The 18,942-nt window shown below is 38.9% G+C and overlaps 1 protein-coding gene across 1 annotated transcript in view; it reads left to right on the top strand.

The window, feature by feature from the left end:
- Positions 1 to 18,942, top strand: part of arid5b (AT-rich interaction domain 5B) — a 107,907-nt gene that overhangs the window by 58,325 nt on the left and 30,640 nt on the right. The window contains exon 5 of the mRNA XM_008429163.3: positions 16,922 to 17,085. Within this exon, the coding sequence (XP_008427385.1) occupies positions 16,922 to 17,085 (164 nt within the window). The remainder of the gene's footprint in view (positions 1 to 16,921; positions 17,086 to 18,942) is intronic.

Genomic DNA, 18,942 nt, shown 5'->3' with positions numbered 1-18,942 from the left:
AATCATCACAGCAAAGGATGAGCAAGGTGTCAAAAACGTCCCTGAGGGTTTTGGTCAGTGTTTCCTTGATAGTGTCACACATGGCTGCAGATTTGTCAGCTGTACGTCGACGCCGGGACTCTTTCAGACCCAAATGATCTCCGTTGGTGAACTCATGTTCAAGAAACTAGTTTGAGATGTGATGAGCTTTTTGACAGATGGCTTCTTCATATCATGCTGGAAGAAGCCATCACAGGATGGTTACACTGTGGCCATTGGTCAGCAATAACGCACAGATAGGTTGTTGGTTTTTTTTTTAGTTAAAGTAATACTCTGTGGTCCAATAGAACAGATCCCTTGTGCCATCACCTGTTGATCTGAGCCGAGACGAAGCGATGCTTTTAAATTCTGACCCAACCAAATTTTGAAATCAAGAGTTTATCATGTCACAAGAACATTTCTTCCCTATTTTGATGGCATGCTTTTTTTCTCCATCGCTGCCGTGTGATTGGCTGATGCTCTGTTTGCGTTAACAACCAACTCCACAGTTGTACCTAATAAAGTGGCCTGTGATTTTAGATAACAGTGACACACATCAGGTCTGTCGCTTCATAGGCTGCGTGTTACGCTGTTTGTTTGTCACACTGTCAGGCGTGATAAACAAACAAGCAAACAAAGATCAGAACTACACAATGCGCCGCAATATTTACACTTCAAATAGATGTCTGAGGATGAATAATATTTAAATATTTCACACCAATGACTGGTGTTCCTCCTTTGCAAAAGGTTCAAAGCTATATTCGCCGTATAATTCACTCCATGATCATCTGATAATAGAGAGATTGGTGGGCTAGGCCATAACTAGAGCAATATATCCCAAATCCATGCAGGCGTCTCTCCACGCAGCCATTTTGCATGCATAAAAGCTTATATTTAGCTGCTCTTGAAGGCATTCTTGTTATATTCACAGGGGCCATAAAGGAAGACATCAATCCATAAGCATGATTTATCTACTGCGCACCATCAGCCGAGGCATTATTATACAGACCCTCGGTGGTGGATCCTATTACGTGCACACTGCAACCTCAGACTGAAGCAGTAGACCTGATCAGCATTTTAAAGCTCAGATTAACTCCAGTGAATCAATATTCCTGTTTGCTACACACTGAAGTTACATCTGCATATATAGGACATAATTAAGATGCCGAAAGTGAGAGGAAAAAAAAAGACCCAATTCTAAAACTTCTAAAGGCTAATGCTGTTTTGTGTGGGAAGCCGTAAGGGTTGCTGTCATTTTTTTTTATTTGCTTATTTTTCTCTTTATCTGTCCAAGTGCTTTTTTAGCCTGCCTGACCTCTGCTTTCAGGTAGAAGAATATCCTCCCACTTGTTGTATGCCTCGGTATCTGCGAGCTAATCAAACGAATTCATAAGAGCGTCTTAACTTTTACACGGCTGCAGTTCGCTGTTCGCGTCGTTCACCTGTGTGCAGCCGGAAGCCGGAGTCACTTCTAATGACGAGCGATGGAGGCCTGCCACGGGCTATACGGCAACAGACAGGCCCTGTGAAGGAGATAATGATGCACACACACTCCGCTGTCAGTCAGCCGGGCTGAAGGGAATCATCTTTGAGGGAGGGAGGGGGGGGGATAAAAACAGACCGGAGCCGATACAATGCAAGCATTTGTACAGGAAATGATGGGTTCGGGAAATAGAGTGGAACAGGATGTCATAGTTGTTGCAAATGAGGAGACGAGGAACTGGTGAGAGTCTGAAAAGAACCCACAAAAATCTCATGCATTATCATCTTTGCAGAGTCAGGGTATGTATATTTTATACAGTGAACACGCTGGCAAAGCTTAGAGGGAGAACATCAAATGGAATATACTTACCTGTTCCTGCAGAATATCTATCTATCTATCTATCTATCTATCTATCTATCTATCTATCTATCTATCTATCTATCTATCTATCTATCTATCTATCTATCTATCTATCTATCTATCTATCTATCTATCTATCTATCTATCTATCTATCTATCTATCTATCTATCTATCTATCTATCTATCTATCTATCTATCTATCTATCTATCTATCTATCTATCTATCTATCTATCTATCTATCTATCTATCCATCCATCCATCTAGTTTTAGATTGTTTTAATGCTGACAATTATTCTTGCCTGCAAAACTCCGAAAGTCGCTTTCCTATTCGATCTGAGCACTATAGTCAGACAAAACAACTTCCAGTATTTAATGCATCAGACGTTTTCCTGGAAGAATCAATACTGGACTTGGTCTACAATAAGTATGACGCTTATACTATACGCTGACATAGCCTCATCTGTGCGAACAAAGCCGTTTTTATCCTTCCACGACACGTAGCACGTTCGGGCTCTCTCTGCTGCTTCCCTAAAAACAGGTACCGCAATTTCACCATGTAATTTTGCTATTCGCACATCAACAAGGAAAATTTCAATTCAGCAGCACAGCTGCAGTGGGTTACAGAAATATGAAAAAAATGAGTTATGTTCAAAAATTACTAATAATTGGTTTATCTTTTTTGTGTGTGTGTGTGTGCGTGTGTGTGCGTGATTTGGGCGAAGTTGCTCTTTCTAAAGGCAGAAGATGAGTCAGTCGGGGTGCTGTGCAGATAAAAAGAAAGGCCTGTTTGCAAGAAGCTATTGAGGACCTGTGGATGAGTTGGCTGCACCTCAGGGGATTGTTGTTAAACCTCTTTTAGCAACAAGCCCCACTAATCCCTGCCTTTTTACTCAGGCACGTGTTCGAACAGGCTTCTATTACGGCAAATTTTCTTCGCCTGTGATCAGAAAACACGTTCCCAATAAGGGAGCTGCTCAATTTTTTTTGTGTTTTTTTTTTTTTTAAATCAAACTCTTATTTTAGAGACAATTTTTTAAATTCTAAGTCATGTTGAGGTTGCTCAACTTGCCCGCTGTTGGTTAATAACAGTGCTTATCAATTATTAGCCAGAGGGAGCAGTTGGATATATTCGCCATCGTTAGATTGAGAGCAGCTACGATGCAGTGCTGCATGAAAATCTGCTCCTGTGTTGCAATCGGGCGAAAATAAATATGTCGGTACCATTGATGTGAAATCCCATCTGAGGTTGTGACTCGGTCCTTGCTGCGAATTGTTTTCCGATTTAATCAGTGGTAATATTGGTCTGTGTGTTTATGTGAAATTAATTAACACTTGTATCATCTATCAAGCTACGAAGGATTTGATGATTAATAATGAAAGGAAAAAAAAAACAGTGTACTGTGTCCTCCCACGCTCTCTGTGGGCACATTGTGTAATTTTTGGTTGATTGTGCGGATAGAGCAGCTTGAAGCATGACTGTATTGTTGTGTTTTCTGCTGTCAGCGTGTCTTAAATTACTATTTGCTGGAATTTGCCTCCGATGCAGGGACAAAGAAACAGTGTGCACGCCCACATTGACTTGTTGTAACGTGTGAAAGGTGACAATGGCCATCTTTATGAAAAAAACAGGTAAAGGAACTGACTCATTTTTGACCCGAAAGAAAGTGAAATTTATAGTGTAGGTGTTGCTTAGAGATTGGGGGTGACGTAGTCTGGCACAATATCTGCTCTGTCGAAATTGTTTTACCTACATAGAAATCCCTTCAGGCATGGAAAAAATAACTAAATTTATATGTCATAAAGAAAGACTTGACTAAAAATATCAGTGTTTCATGGTTTCGTACCATGAAACAGTGTTATCACCCAGGATGAAGAATTGCTTTAAAGTCCATGAGTCAAAGCACTTAACTGGGCTCCGTAGCTTTTTACCAGTTGGGATTACAAATTGAATTTCAATGCATTTTACAAGAACGTGATTAAATTTGGAGTTTTTGTATTTAAATTAGAAGCCAATCCAAGGTATATGATTGGATTGGCTTAGTCAGATTCGTCCTGTCTAAGAATCTGATCCGTTTGACTTATAATGTTCATCATATACAACAAGTAATATAAAATAAACTTGTTTCAGATGGTGTTGGTTGTTTCACCCCTTTGTGTTTTTGCAGTTTTGGACATTTCATACTCAACCTTTTTGGGATATGAGTAGTTCTGTCTACTTTAGCGGTCCTCAACGTGGGCGGTACCGCCCCCCAGGGGGCGTTCAGAGGACGGCAGGGGACGCTGGCGGAATTTTTTACAGAAGGGGGGCGCTGAGATTCCTTTGGGGGGCGTTTGGTCGAAGGTAAACTTTACACCTTAAATGCACAACAATGCCAGTTTAGACTTTGAGCAACTTGGTAAAACTGTGTTGTGCAACATTAAATCATGCGTGGCTGTAACTGTATCGATGGCAGCTCTCCTTCTATTTAGTGTTTGTAGCTTCTTGGTGCAGCTTCGTTCTCCTGCTAGTAGCTTCACCGCATCAGTTCAGCGTTACACTACCTGATGACGTTGCCGAGATTCACTTTGTCTGGTATTTTTGTACATATGTTTTGGCAGTTCTGTGATCATGTTAAGCAGCAACTTATATTAAAAGTGTTTTTATTTCCGTTTGAAAGTTGTACGCTTCCATGGAAGGACAACAGAAAATCGCTCTTATGAATATGTAATTACTAAAATCACGATACCTTCACTTTGTATCACTCTGAAAAATGAACGTGGGCTAATTTAAATAAAGAAATCCCGCCATGGGTGATACCACGATAGAGAGCGTTCATTTTATAGCGTTAACACCGGTGCTGTAAGTGGTCCGGTATGCAACGGGTGTGATAGAACAACGGTACCACAGCACTTTTAAAATTCAATAATTAGAATGCAGAAATTGTTTCCGTTGTTTTAAAAGGTTTATGACAGTCTGCCTTTTCCCCATCGATACGCATCCCAACCGCCCTGCACCTTAGAGGGTTAAAAAAAAAAAGACCCTCACATGACGCAAAACTCTGAAACAGGAGAAGCGGGACATAAAACGGAGCGATGAACTAGATTTGAATTATGGCATAAAAACAGAGAATCCGACGCTGAACAGTGAAAAATCAACACATGATGTGAAACACATGACAATTAGGCAGCGCAGCAGGTAATGAGTGAAGATTACTGGTGGTGAGCGTCAATAAACGATCAAATAAATGTAGTAACAGGACAGAAACTAAAATGGACATAACAATAAACCAAGAGATGATAATACTAATAAAATTAAACTAAATAGAAATGAATGAAGAACAAAATGCAAGAATGAACTAAGAAACTAAAGTAAATACAGAGGAATAAACTGGTATGGCAAGACCTTTCGAGCAATAATTAATACAGAGGACTGTATGGCAAGAATAAACACACTATTTCCAGATAAAAGGTAAAATAATATTGTTGAAATGCCATGGGTTTGTTGAGACCACGTCTAGTACTGAGAATAAATATATCTTACAGACCATAACAGTAAAGAACTGATCACTTATTTATGTTTTTAATTAGATTTGATATATTTATTTCTTCAATATTATTTTTCATGTCAGTGTTAATGTTATGAGGCTGATGACTCCATGACACTTTCAATTTGACTCATTAGGATTTTATTAAGAACCAGATTTTTTTTTTTTTGTAATTTCTGTCCAGTAAAACTATTAATCTATAAATCAATAGGTCTATATAAAGATATAATCCATGTTTCTGTCTCATATTTGTATGGCATTAAAAGGATCTGGAACTTTTGTTTTTCCACTGAAAGCTCTGGTTTGTACAATAAATGCCATGTGGGTGAAGTTTTATGGATGATGCTCTGATGTCCCATTCTCCTGAAGGCAGCACAGAGCTGCACCACCAGAAACCGACAGAAACACTGAAGAGAAGAAGAGTTATGATTAATGTAGTTACAGTTCTATCCATGTTTTAATGTTGCAGAGCTCAGTCGTTTTGCAAATAGTTCAAAGTTTAAACTGGCATGTTGTTCATCTTTTATCTGCTCATTTTGTGCAAGATTTAACAACTAGAAAATGGCACAAAATAAGAATATTTTTTCCACTCTGATTGGCTGCTGTTAGGCCTACCAATTTTAAGTTGAATGTTCATTGCATTTTTCGTAGACACCTGTGAAAATAATTTCTATTCCCATGACTTTTTTGTTCTCTGGGAAATTATTTCTGATGGTAAATACAGAAACAAGCATAAAAATCAAAACATTTACAACAGTGATAGTAATATTAATAATAAAATAATGGTCAGTGCAAAGTAGCCTACAAATTCTTTGGTGGGGGGCAGTGAGGGACCTGGATAAAGGCTAGGGGGGCGCTGGCCCAAAAAAGGTTGAGAAACACTGGCCTACTTGATACCCATGAATGCAATCATTCGTTTACATTCGCTTACTGCAGTTGAGTTATATTGTCATAATTGTTATAATAATGTCACTGTAACATTAGCTTGTTGTTATTCAGATTTTTTTAACATTAGCATAGAAAACCAGAATGAACACCAGGTGAATTTAGCAACAGCTTATTGCACAGAATATTGTATATTTTTTTGGTTCTACTCTTTATGGAGTAATAAATTCATTAGCTAGTCAATTAGTAAGGCTATCTGCTCTGGTAGCTAGCCTGCAGTCATCTGCTTAAAAGTTCGTAGCCTGGCGATTGTAGTTTTTAAATAATACTGCCTCACAAGTGCAGCACCAGCAGCAGCAGCATGGTGGAAATGTTTTAAACCAGACATCTAGACCTGGATTGTTGACATGGAGGGATAGTGCCTTCATTTTGTTATGTTTTGCAGATGTGTGTAGAAAAAAAACACTGCTTTTTTCATTTGCCATCACCGCGTTTCATAAATTTAAACTTCTCAGTCTTGCAAACAGATAAATAAACATAATTATTACATAGTTTTTGGCCCCGACTCTTATCTTGGCAGTAAAATCAATAAAAATGAATCAAATCTCCCTTTTAATGTTGCTTAGATTGCGTGTTAATAATTAAAGATAGCTGTGATTGACTGATGAATGAACGTTTTTGTGATCTCCTGACTTTCATCTAATTTTTTGAAAAGATGGCGCGTTGAAGGACACGTTTGAAAGAGGCTGAAGCGCCGCAGATTTGAATACTAAGTGGAATCTTATTCTTTGTGTAAAATCATCTCTGATGTGTCCCGATCCATTACCAGGGTTAAAGAAATGATTTTCACATTTGATTTTCATTTGATGTGAAAGTGTTTAAGATCAGAAGAAAAAAAACATCTTCTGAACTGAACGGAGAGCATTGTGTGTTTGTTCAGGAAAGACGTAGATGTCACTTATTAGACGAGCTTCTCGGAAGAACGGTGTGCTGAAACTGCGGCCAGATCCGCGCAATCCCCGAGCTGAAACACTTGAAGTCCCTTCAACCTCTTGGCTTTATTTTTTTATTTTATATTTTTTTTATGTGAAGTGAACACATGCCTGTCATGGCTGCCTGAGAAATAAGTCATTTCTTTCTCTCTCCTTTTTTTTAAATTCTTTAATATTTTCTCTCTGGTATTGTTGCCTTTCCGCTGTGAAGCTCTTCTTGTCACTTCGTTGTGCCTCCAGTTGAGTTAAAATGTTCCACCAAAGTGTAATATCACTCCACTGATCACACATTTAATGCTCCGCTGCTCTGCAGATTAAAGCCTGTGCCTCAGGAGCTGCTTCATGCGGTGTTTGGTATCACGATTGGTGACGTATTATTTATTATTTATCGGTTCTTTTGTTTGCGCCTGGCAGGTGCGATTATTTTACGCAATCACGTTTGGTTCATCATGTTGAGTGTTATTTCGTCGTGATCCCGGCGTGACGGGGTCAGGCATTGTCTCCAGATGCGCTTTATGTTTTATGACCCGCTGTAAATTTCCAGAGTTGTAACCTTGTACCGCTTTGTGAGAGCTGCGCGACTTTTCCTTGTGTTACAGTCACCCGTATTCACAGATACAGTTTCATTTACAAATGTTTCCTCCAGGTAGGGGCGAGGCGGGGCGACTCGGGGCTAGGATTCCTGCTCGCTTGCACAGATGCGCACACTGACGCATTTCTCCTGAGGGGACAGTGGCTGCAGGATGTTTTTACTTTACTTAAACATCCTTTATGTTCTCGCCGTTCTTCCCCGTCTGACTCATTAGGGAGTTTCCTGTTGGCAGAATTCGCTTTAATTAAAGCAGAATGTCTGTTTTTAATATCCCTGTCCTGTTTGACTCACTCGCATGGTGACGCGACGGCGGTTTCAATGGTCGTATTTGTGTAATCAGCAGAAATGCACCTATAAGCTTTATGGCCCATTTATGATCATTTAGCCGATTTGACCCAATACTCATTTCCCTCTGGAAACTAAATCGGGGAGATACGGACGGCTGTAAAACTGGGTTTTAATGTTATTTAAAAACAAAGACAAACGGATTACATGTTTGAAATTTTAACAGGCTTGATCATACTTTAAATTTCAACATAGTATAACTGGTTGTATGCGAGTCTTTTGGCTTGAGCGTCTTGCGTCAGTGATTCAAATTCAATTAAAGCCAAATTCAAAAGACTTTATTGATCCCAAAGGGAAATTAAATGCTGCAGCAACAAGTCATTTAAATAAAGAGTTATTGTAGATTACGATCTACATTAGCGCAACTAGCATTACTAAAACACTAAACAGGCTTCCAGCATTAAAATATATTGCAGTTAGCATTTATTGCTAATAGTAGTTAGCGCTCTTAGTATCACCCTGTTTTTGGTTTTTATTCTGCTGACCTTACCTGCTCGCATTTCACATAAAATACTTATTATCTGGTGTCATTTCATTTACACACAATGCATGACGTTGACTCCCAAACAGCAACATACTTGAGATTATTGTCTCTCCCTCCTGAGGGACACAGTGTGCCGTTCAAACAAGGCTAAGTGTTGCAACACGACTGATACCTTTGGCTGTGAGCATCGCTTCTAATTGCTGAGTGGGAGTGAGGCCTTTGGTGGATTTGCAGCCAAGTGAGACAACAAAATATGTCAAAACATGTTTTTCACGAACCGCTGCTTTTCCAGAGTCATGCCTCGCTCATTCCTCCTTCACCTTCATGTTTGAACTTGGACCTCGTTACGCGGAGGGGAAGCTGACGTTGGAGATGCAGGATTAAAAGCTCGGGTGGGAATTTTTGCCTAATGAAATCAGAGATGTGACAGTTGCTCCTGGGGCTTTCAGTCAATCAGTCCGTCAGGCAGTCACACTTTGGCTGGATGTTGCTTCACATCTGACAAGTCAGATCTGTTGTTTCATTATTTAAAACAACTGAGCTGCAGAAAGTGTGACATTTATTGAGCTCAGCAGTTCTGGGACTTCAGGGCTGATCGGTTTCTGTCAGTATTTCTGGACGCATGATTTATTTCGGCTTCACCTCCGATGCCCCCGTACCATGTTGCATAAACATTCGCGCTGTCGTTGTACTTCTGCGCATTTTTACGGGACTTGAGGTCTATTTTCAGTCTTATGAATCTTTACTAGTCTTCTATCGTTTTTTACAGAATAACAGAAGATAAATAAAGCTTAAAATGGAAACTTAGTGGGCTAAGCGATTCAGCAGGGCACCGTCACCATGACAATTTCATTTCTGCGGCTTTAAATACTGATGCACTGATAGTGCAGCGCTCTCCTGTGTTTTATCATCAAAAGTTCAGTGTCAACACATAAGACAGGTGCAGAGATGCCATCTCACTTCCTGTTTGGTAGGTGCAAATTTCTCTTTGAGCTTTAAGAAAATCCCCTGAGTCTGAAAGCTGAATGCTTTCATTTTGTTGCTAAACACAATAGAAATTTATAAAATAAAAAATTTAAAGAAAGAAAAAAGAAGAAGCAAAGTCTTTAGTTTGTGGATTCTAATAGTAAAATTAAACAAAACTTGCTTTTCTCACATGAAGAAAAAAATTTGACGGGGTTCAATGACCTGAAGGTGTGAAAGAACTTTTTACAAGAGCCGGTTATTTTTTTTTATAAACACAGAAAATATGGTACAGTCCAATAATAACATGCAGCTCACAATTTAAAGCAACATTCACCTTTTTTTTTTTTTATTCACAGTAGATGGAAATGAAAACTTGAATATGGATATGGGATTGTTTGTTAAAATATTTCTACCAAAGCACTTTTTTGACAGCATTTTTTATGGTTCAATATAAGAACGAAGAAGCTAAAGTATGTAGATATTCTGTGCAGGAGCTGATTATTGGAGTAAGTGCTTTAATGTTTACTTTCGTCAGATCTTGTCTCGATCACATCTCATTTTTAGATCACAAAGATTTGTTTAGGACACACAAAAAAACGATAAAATCTCTGAATGTGCAAAACGTACAAAGTTAGATGCTAAAGATTAAAATTTTTCAGAGTTTTGACCTCCTTTTGTGTCATCTTGCCTCGCTTGCTGTTGTTTTTTAGGTTAAGTTTTGTGTTACATATTTGGTGAACACATTCTTCTTCATACTGCATTTCTAAGATAGTATTTCTTATGAGATAAGTGGTGCTGCACTTTTATAGCACCTCAGACGATTCCAACTAAATTAACTTAACTGGAATAGATTTGTTATTCACACTTTTTTATTTGGTAAAGTATGAATAATAATTAAGTAACTTACATGACTAAGTAAGTTACAGAGTATGTTTCTCTTGTCAATCTTCAAAATAGGTAAGAAAGGAGAACATTCCAGTGAATGAAGTCAAATATGTGTTCATTTTAAAATGTCAGCTTGAAGATATTTACCTTATTACAGTTTCCAAGCCTCCATAGCAACCTTTAAATGTTATCTACATCCCCATCAGTTGTCTGGGTATAATATCAGGACTCAAGCTTTTTTTTTTTTTTTTAAATACATGTAAAGATTTTAAGATTCCTAAATCCAGTTGGTACTTTGAGAGGAATTCTTTGTTTTTGTCAGATGAGACAAGAAGCAACAAATTCGCCAGATGTGGTTGGCAAGAAAAGACAAATGTAAAAAGTAGAAAAAAAGCACCTTATTTATATATATTTTTTCTTTATTAATCCTTCATTTATGTAGGAAAACCTCTTGAGTCTTGTGGTATCATTTACACGAGCGACCCGTACGTTGCTCGTGTAAATGGCCCCGACCTGTGATGCTCGGGGCCGGTTTTCTCTTTCAACCTTGCTGTAGTTTATTTGTTAGCTTTATTTTAGAAATCCGTCGGCTTTGCCAGATTGAAAACATGAATTTGCTCCAAAGCCAATGGACAGATATTTACCCAGTGCTTAAAACTGTGGAGCGTGCTGCATGTGGTGAATCATTCATTGTGGCGAAGACGGGAAGCCTTCCAGCAGTAACTTAGTATTAAGCTTTAAAATCGGTCAAAGGTGAAATCTATAAACTGACTTCCAACTGCGGCCCAAGGTTGATGTCAAACTTACTTATTAAAAACAAATGTTAATAATAACAACAGTAATGTTTTATTATTACTTAATCGACAAAAGGTTTTTATGCTTTTTCGGTCATGGGTCAAATTTTTGGGCAACGATCGTGACCCAATAACCGCAGTAAAAAGATTAAAAAGTTCAATAACGCATTTATTGTACCTGTAGAGATAAAGTTACTTTTAGCAACATGTTTAACATGACACCATTTCTGAAATTCCTATAAGTTTCTCTTGTGGCTGTTATTGTTTTCTTCTTCTTCTTCTGTTCCAAACCGGTGACGCTGTCGTCTGACCGGTTCGGTTTCCCTTTGATCCATGTTGCTGAGAAATCAGGAACCTGCTGCAGAGACATCCTTCGTCGTGACTTATTATTTTAGTCATGAGTGTTATTATGCCAAAAGTGCCAAAATGAAGAGATGAGCCGAGTGCTAATCTGCTTAAGTACATCAAAGTATTTCAGATCCCTGAGGTTTTTCCTTTTTTTTTTTTTTTTTTTTTTTTTTTTTTTTTTTAGATATTATTTCAGTTTCCCAGGCAAACGCAAAAACATGCCCCTCTATCGGCATGATCATGTGCTCACTTGAAGTGGGGGGATTTCTGAAGCTGATTTTACTTTTCATTAAGTTAAACATGTACAGAGTTACTGAGCTTTATCGTCTCAGACATCCATCAGTGGGATTCTCTTCTGCGATGCTGTATTCCCAGCTGCGTCCCAGTCAGGCCCATTTTGTTGGTTCCCTGTGGCTCCACTCTGTTGAAGCAGACAGCTATCAGAACCGTCCCTGAGCTGTCTCTAATGAGTTTCTCCATTATCACTGACATCATCGGAATGGCACTACTTCTGTATTAAATTGATTCTAGGGGGGTTGAAATTATTAGAACAGAGGCTTGTTTCAAAGCCACGAGGAGCCGAGGGTGTTTGACATCACCGAGTCGTCGTTCGGCACATTTTCCCTGCTGGCGATGTTTAACCACGCTCGCTTTTCATCAATAAACAACGCCTTGCTAGGCTACTCATACTGCTTTGACTTCTTTCTTTTTTGTTTATAAAACTATAACCACAAACTTTTGTGTGTTTTATTGGGATTTACTGTCCTAGTCCAGCACACAGTGCCTAGTTAAGACGGATGGAAACGGATTCAACCACCTTTCACTTACAAGCAGAGCTGCAGGTGTTTTGAGGCTAGCCCAGTTGATCATTATCTTTTCAACATACCTAAAGCTCGGTCGGTTTGGACTTTGCTGCGGATCCTTGCAAAGTCTGGACTCTGATCGAAACCGTTCAAACACATGAATGCGGTTCGATCTGAATGATTGGTAACACTCGCTCTAAAAGTCGCATTAAAAGTCTGTTAAAGTGTCAACTTTGCATTAAAGTGTCATTATTAAGCAAAGGACACTTCATGACAACGGTCATAAACATTCATAAAAACTCCTTCATGTTCATGACAGATGTTATGTCAGTGTTATGCACACCCCTTCGAATTAAGTGCTAGCACATTATTTTATTTGTGTTCAATATGATTTATTCCCAGATCGTCCATGCATCTTCTCATCAACTCTACTGTGTCTTATCGCTGCTGTTGTGACCGATGTTTGTCCCGTTGACCGATTCTTCCACCCTGGGCCTTTTGGCTGCTTCTCCGATCAGTGCTCTCCTTACCCAGCCCTGTAGTTTAGGTGTTATGAGCGTTGCTCCATGAGATGCTCAAAGCTTCTTTACATTTCCCCACAATGTTCTTCGTGTTTTTTTGGTCTTCATGATGATGATTGTCCACTAATGTTCTCCAAGAGGTTGAATTACTCTGTTGTTTTCACTGGATTTTATTTTGGTGCTGACAACATCCTAATAAAGTGCAACAGAACTTGGTGGTTGTGTCGTGACAAAATGTTCCAAGCGGTATGAAGAACCCTCGCAAGACGCTGCAACACCAGTCAGTACATGGGTTATTTTTATTTGTACTTGCGCATGTTTCTGTGTATGAGTGGCGAGCCTTTGGGGCTTTGTGATGCCCTCTGGCCACTTCAAGGCGTGTCTCCGAGCCATTGCTAGTGTCCCAGATATGCAGAAAGCCACAGACTGAGCAATAAGCAAAAAACAGAATGTGGAAGTTTGGTCAGCATCCATTTTTGGTAAGTCGCTGCTGGGGGACATTTTTAGATGTGCGAGGGAAGTATCTTGCAGCCCTAACTGACTTTTTTTTTCTTTTATAGTACGTGGAGAAAATAAAATAAATTAAAAAAACACTTAATGCCCACAGAGTAGTAAAAATACCACATCTCCCTGGACACTGTAAAGTCATTGTCTTGTGATGTTAGTATTGTTCTCCTACAGACTAAAAAAGTCTGTGTTTCCATTTAATAAAATCATTGTACAGAGCTGGCGTGATGGCCTTATGCAACATTTGGAGAACACATCAGCATGTTTTCCAAAGCGCAATCAGTCCGCCTCCCCTTGACCTCCTATAAAATAAAACCCAACATGCACACACCTGTTTGACCCCAGTCCACTCTAATAATCACCAAGTCGACGGCATTCAGCTCATCTGTTTCCTCGGCACTCTTTGTGCTTTTTAAATGTTATGCGGCAGTTTTTTTGTTTGTTTTTTTTTTCGCTGTAATTGCTGCATTTTCTTACACAGCAGTATTTGACCTGATGAAAAATGTAAACAGACGGGTTACGTAACGCGAGCGTAGGGTGTCGGAGGGCTGTTATTGGACTAAAAACAGACCCGCACTTAGACTGTGACCTCACTCGGATGAACATCTCTATTCAAAACCTGCCAGCGATTCCGATCATGTAATGTTTGTTTCTGCAAGGACTGCATGTGTTTTTCCGTTTATGAGCTGTGCTTCAGCTTTCGGATCTTTTAGGAGTTTATCTCTTGTCTGTGTTAAGAGACAGAGATTTGCTGGATAATTAGGCTGCAACATGTTGCGCCGTGCCTTGTCTCTTAAAAGCAAATCTTAGTAAATGATTAACCAGTCTGATTTATGCGATTTGTGAGCCCTAATGAATAATTGACCGAATAAAGGTGGCGGCGAGCGGAGAAAGCAGCAGAGGGAGGAACACGCCCAGTGCTTTCTGAGTGAAGATTACAGTGCTGAAAACTTGTTTTCACAGTGCCAGAGAGATGACAAATGCACAACAAATGTCCTTGGAATTTTACCCGCGCTGTTTTTCCACAGCCTTAGCGGTTGTGATAATAACAACACCGAGTCCAGAGCCTTTTAGCCTTCTAATGACTCTAACATTTTATTTGGCTCAGCTGCTATTTGAAGCGTTTTTTTGTTGTTTTTTTTCTTGACGAGAATTCGCTCCGACTAAAATAATCAGAGCCGTTTTGGCAGAGAACAACCTTGGACGGGGTAAAGCTGTCATTGAGCATGCACAAAAAAGAAAAGGCAAAAGGGGTTGGGGGGGGGACGTGGGTAATGTTGACACAGAGAAATACGTGACTGAACTTAGATCATTTGAAGTTTGCCTCTTTTTCTTTCTGTTTCTCTCCTTGGAGCTTATCTCCGCTGGCGTTGTTGCATCCGAGCGACTCGCTCTGCCAAGAAGTTACATTACAATTGCTGGTTGACATAAACGTGGGTGTTCAAAGGACTTGGAGGGTTTAAATACTTTATTGTGTGTGTAATGTGAACTGAGCAATTATGTCTGCCAGCTTTTCAAACAAAGAGCTCCTATCAGGCAGGTTCATGTGTTTTTAATTAACTGTGTTGGGGAGACTAATCAGAGAAAAACCAAATATAGAGCCGCAATCATCAGAGCTTCCAGAGTGCTGCAGTTCAGGCTGATGTTTTATGATGCGATGATAAGAAAGAAACAAAGCAGAGTGTTTGTCGTGTTATGTATGTTGTGGTAGGAATTTGGCTTCTTCGTGAAACAGTCCTGTTTATAGTAACTGTTTGGATGCGTCTTCTCATTTGTGGGTTGCTGGTTAACCAGTGGCTGTCATTTGCGTTATTCTGCTTGGCTGTTTTCACGCCCTCGTTCGGTATATATGCTTTAAAACTTTCAGCAAGAGTGCATTTTCTCTTCTTGACTCAAATTAAACTTGAGGGTCACGTTTACAAGCACATTGGAACGATCTGGCAGCCTGTTAGCCCTTTCAGCACTAATCCAGTTTAGAAATAATTAGCTACAGGCTAGCAGGCCTGTGAAATTCCTTTTTCTGGTTGTAAATGTTTCTGTCATTGCCTTGTGTTTCTTCTTCTTTTTTTTCAGCTTAAAGTCAACTTTCGCTTTTAGGAAATGAATTTCTCGTGACAAATGTTCTGTTTGTTTTATTGTTTGTGTAGCAGTGCCACAAAAAAAAAAACAGTGTTGAGGTTTATTTTGTGCTTGTATTTTGGTCACACTTAATTGTTTCAGATTATCTAGTACTTTTTCTCTTGCCAAAAAAAGAAAAAATAAAGGCAGTTTTTTTATTTTTAAGAGAAAAAGAGCTCCTGAAACCATCCTTCCACTGTCCAAAAAGCAAACTTTCCCCTCGATTAAATCATTTATTAAATATGATTAATCCACCAGTCCTTTAGATCCACACCGAACTTAACTAGAACTTGTATGACAAAATGAAATAGGCTAATAAATCTCAAAAAGCAACAAATTTAGATGTCCCAATCTAAAGAAATTCAAAACAAAATACCCAAAGATGTCCAAATGTGATATTTTGCCGTTTCAAAATGGTTATGAAGTCAATTCTAAGAATTTTGAACTCAACACTGCAAAAACACACAATCTTACCAAGTAGTTTTAGTTTCTAGTGGAAATATCTTAATAAACTTCAAATAAGACAAACTGACTTAAAGGTAACTTTTTAGTAAGATATAAAAGCTTGTTTTAAGTGAATAATTCCTTAATATTGATGAAAAAGTGCTGGCCTCAGGCAGATACATTAACTTATAACATGAGAAAAATGTCTTGTTGTAAGTGAAATATTCTGCCATTTGAACAAGAACTTTTAATGTTTGGTTCTGGTTTCACTGCTTCAGAACTTGATCAGTGTGCTGTAATTGATGGAACCACAAGTTCCCGAAGTTCATTAGTTCATGACCTACATTTCAAGTGCACTAGCAGTTCCACATCTGAATGGCTCTGAAAAGTGATTTAGAATGGCCTAGTCAAAGTTCAGACTTAAATCTGATCGAGAGGTGGTGTTGTGGCCTCCAGAGGCTCTATTTGGCTGAATTGAAATATTTTTTGCAGAGAAGACACCCAGCCAAACTTCCTGAAAACATGTTGTAAAAGACTCACTACTGCTGCGCTTGAGAGTGGAGTAAGTTTTTATGAGGTTTAGAGCGCAGTTGCAAACAGCATTTTGTATTTCCCCGAGTTATCTCTGTCTCACATTAACAGTTTTTGATGATCTTAAACATTTAACTCTAACAATAAAAAACACAAAAGCTGCTTTTTTTTTTTTTTACAGCAGCATATAAACAATAGTGGGGGTGTTGCTGCACCGTGGTTAAAAAAAAAAAAAAAAAAAAAAAAATCACACTAGGTGGTGTGATTTATTTCCGGCCTAAATAGATAAATCTCATCTTGTCTTTCTGTTCTCGCTCAGCTCCGAACCTGAAGGGGCGACCTCGAAAGAAGAAGCTATCCATCTCTCAGAGGAGGGACACCCAGGGTCAAGCTCCAGGTCAGGGCTCGTCGGGGTCGACCCAGGGTTCAGCAGCTGTGGCGGCTCAGGACCCCTTGAGCCCAGAGAGCAAAACTACAACCAAGGTGAGATAAGATAAGCTGTGCGTTGAGTAAGCTGTGGTATAACCTCACTGACTGCCAAACGGACTGACGTGTTATTACATGCAGGGTGGCAGACAAAAACCGAACAAAAAGGAAGATGTGTGATGGGATTTTACACAACCATTCATTTCTCTCTTGGTCGCATCAATGCAGCACAAAGTTCTTTTATAAGAGCTTCAACTTTTTCTATCATCTTTATGTCTAGTCTTTGCATTTTACTGTGAAAATATGTTATTTAATTCACCTTAAGCGTAAAATTAAGCAAAGTTTTGACACAAGACCTGAGAGATGCATTATTCTGTTCAAACTGCGATCTGCTTCTCTTTGTGTTGGACTGCTAGCAATAAAATATTACTGATAAGCAGCTGAAATACTGTCTGGGGTTCTTCAACTGTTTTAGGGTCATTTTGATGTGCTGAATCCAGAAATCACATCGGTTTTGCTCCACCAGATCAACTTTCTGAGCTGTGAATGCAACATGAGCATCAAAGTGCATGACATGTTCTCACATATGGATCAGTTTCCTGATAATCTGGGATCAATGAGTGATGATCAGGAGGAGAGACTCAATCAGGACAGAAAAGAGACGGAGAATTTTACACAATGAAGACGTAATGTTAAAATTACATGTACTTACCCTTATCAGTGTTTATTACTCAATTTACAGAAAGTTTGTAACATTTAATTAATACACTCTGGTAGAAAACGGTTTTTTTTTTTCCTAAAACCTTTTTTGGATGAGAAATATTAACAGAAATGAAATGATAATGTCACAAAAATGTCATCGATTTAGTCAGAGGATCGGATTTCTCTAAATCAAATGAGAAGAAAAGCCTGACCTGATTGAGAAAAATGGATGTCTTTTTTGGATTCAATGGTGCAAAATAGTCCTAATTCAGTCAAAAAAAACAGAGAAACCCTCCAAAACCCTTTTTTTTTTGTAACCCAGTGTAATAAACTTAAATTTGTTGTCATGTTATGACACAACGCTAATTTATCCCCCGAGTTTAAGAGCTTTTTTTTATACCTGAATGACTGACATGGCTCCATCACATGACTTTAAAATCCCCGTTGGTCATTCATCAGACCGAAAATTAGCAAAACAACATCTTTGTCCTTAAGAAAGCTGTTAATTAATATTACACAAAGTCTGGATTCTTGGAAGCGAAATGTAATAAAACGAGGAATGACTCAACACAATTGCAAGGGATTATATAAAGGTTCATTGTGCACATATTTGACCTAGATGGGAAGAACTCATAAATGCTTATCAACATGATTACGTACACCATTATGGCTATTATTATTAGTATTATGCAGTAATGTTTGTCCTCTGGCTCTGGCTTAAAGGCTTACCTCGTTGTTGCCAGCATACTGTTTTCCAGGTGGTCGGGGGGTTTTTTTTATCTCGGGCTGCAGAACGAGGCCACCACGTTTCAGTTTTCCCAAACAACCCGCTGTGACCCACGCAGCAGCGGTGCAGCGCGCTGTAACAGCCACCAGCGCACGCAGGGACACATGTGACTCCGAAGGCGACTTGTTACACAAAAGGAATGACATAATCTGTCATGAGAGGAGTGCAAGTGATGATTTGTAGCCTGGGAATGTTTAGTATTTTCATGTTTGAAAAGATGTATTGATGATGTTTTTTTTTGTTTTTATCTATTTGCTATTTTCGTTTTTTGTTATCTCATCTGCAAAACAGCCTTTAGAACAACTTTTTTTTTTCATTGTTTTATTAGATTTGATAGCATCTGTTACAGAACAGCACTCCTTTCTCTCTCCTGTCCTTTCTCCTTCCCTGAAACACATAATAGTCTTTAAAACAAGCACAACATG

The sequence above is a fragment of the Poecilia reticulata genome, chromosome 15 (assembly GCF_904066995.2).
Source record: "Poecilia reticulata chromosome 15, P_reticulata-male-v2, whole genome shotgun sequence".
Lineage (NCBI taxonomy): Eukaryota > Metazoa > Chordata > Actinopteri > Cyprinodontiformes > Poeciliidae > Poecilia > Poecilia reticulata.
The sequence above is the reverse complement of the archived record's forward strand: the minus strand, read 5'-3'. Positions and strand labels throughout refer to the sequence as shown.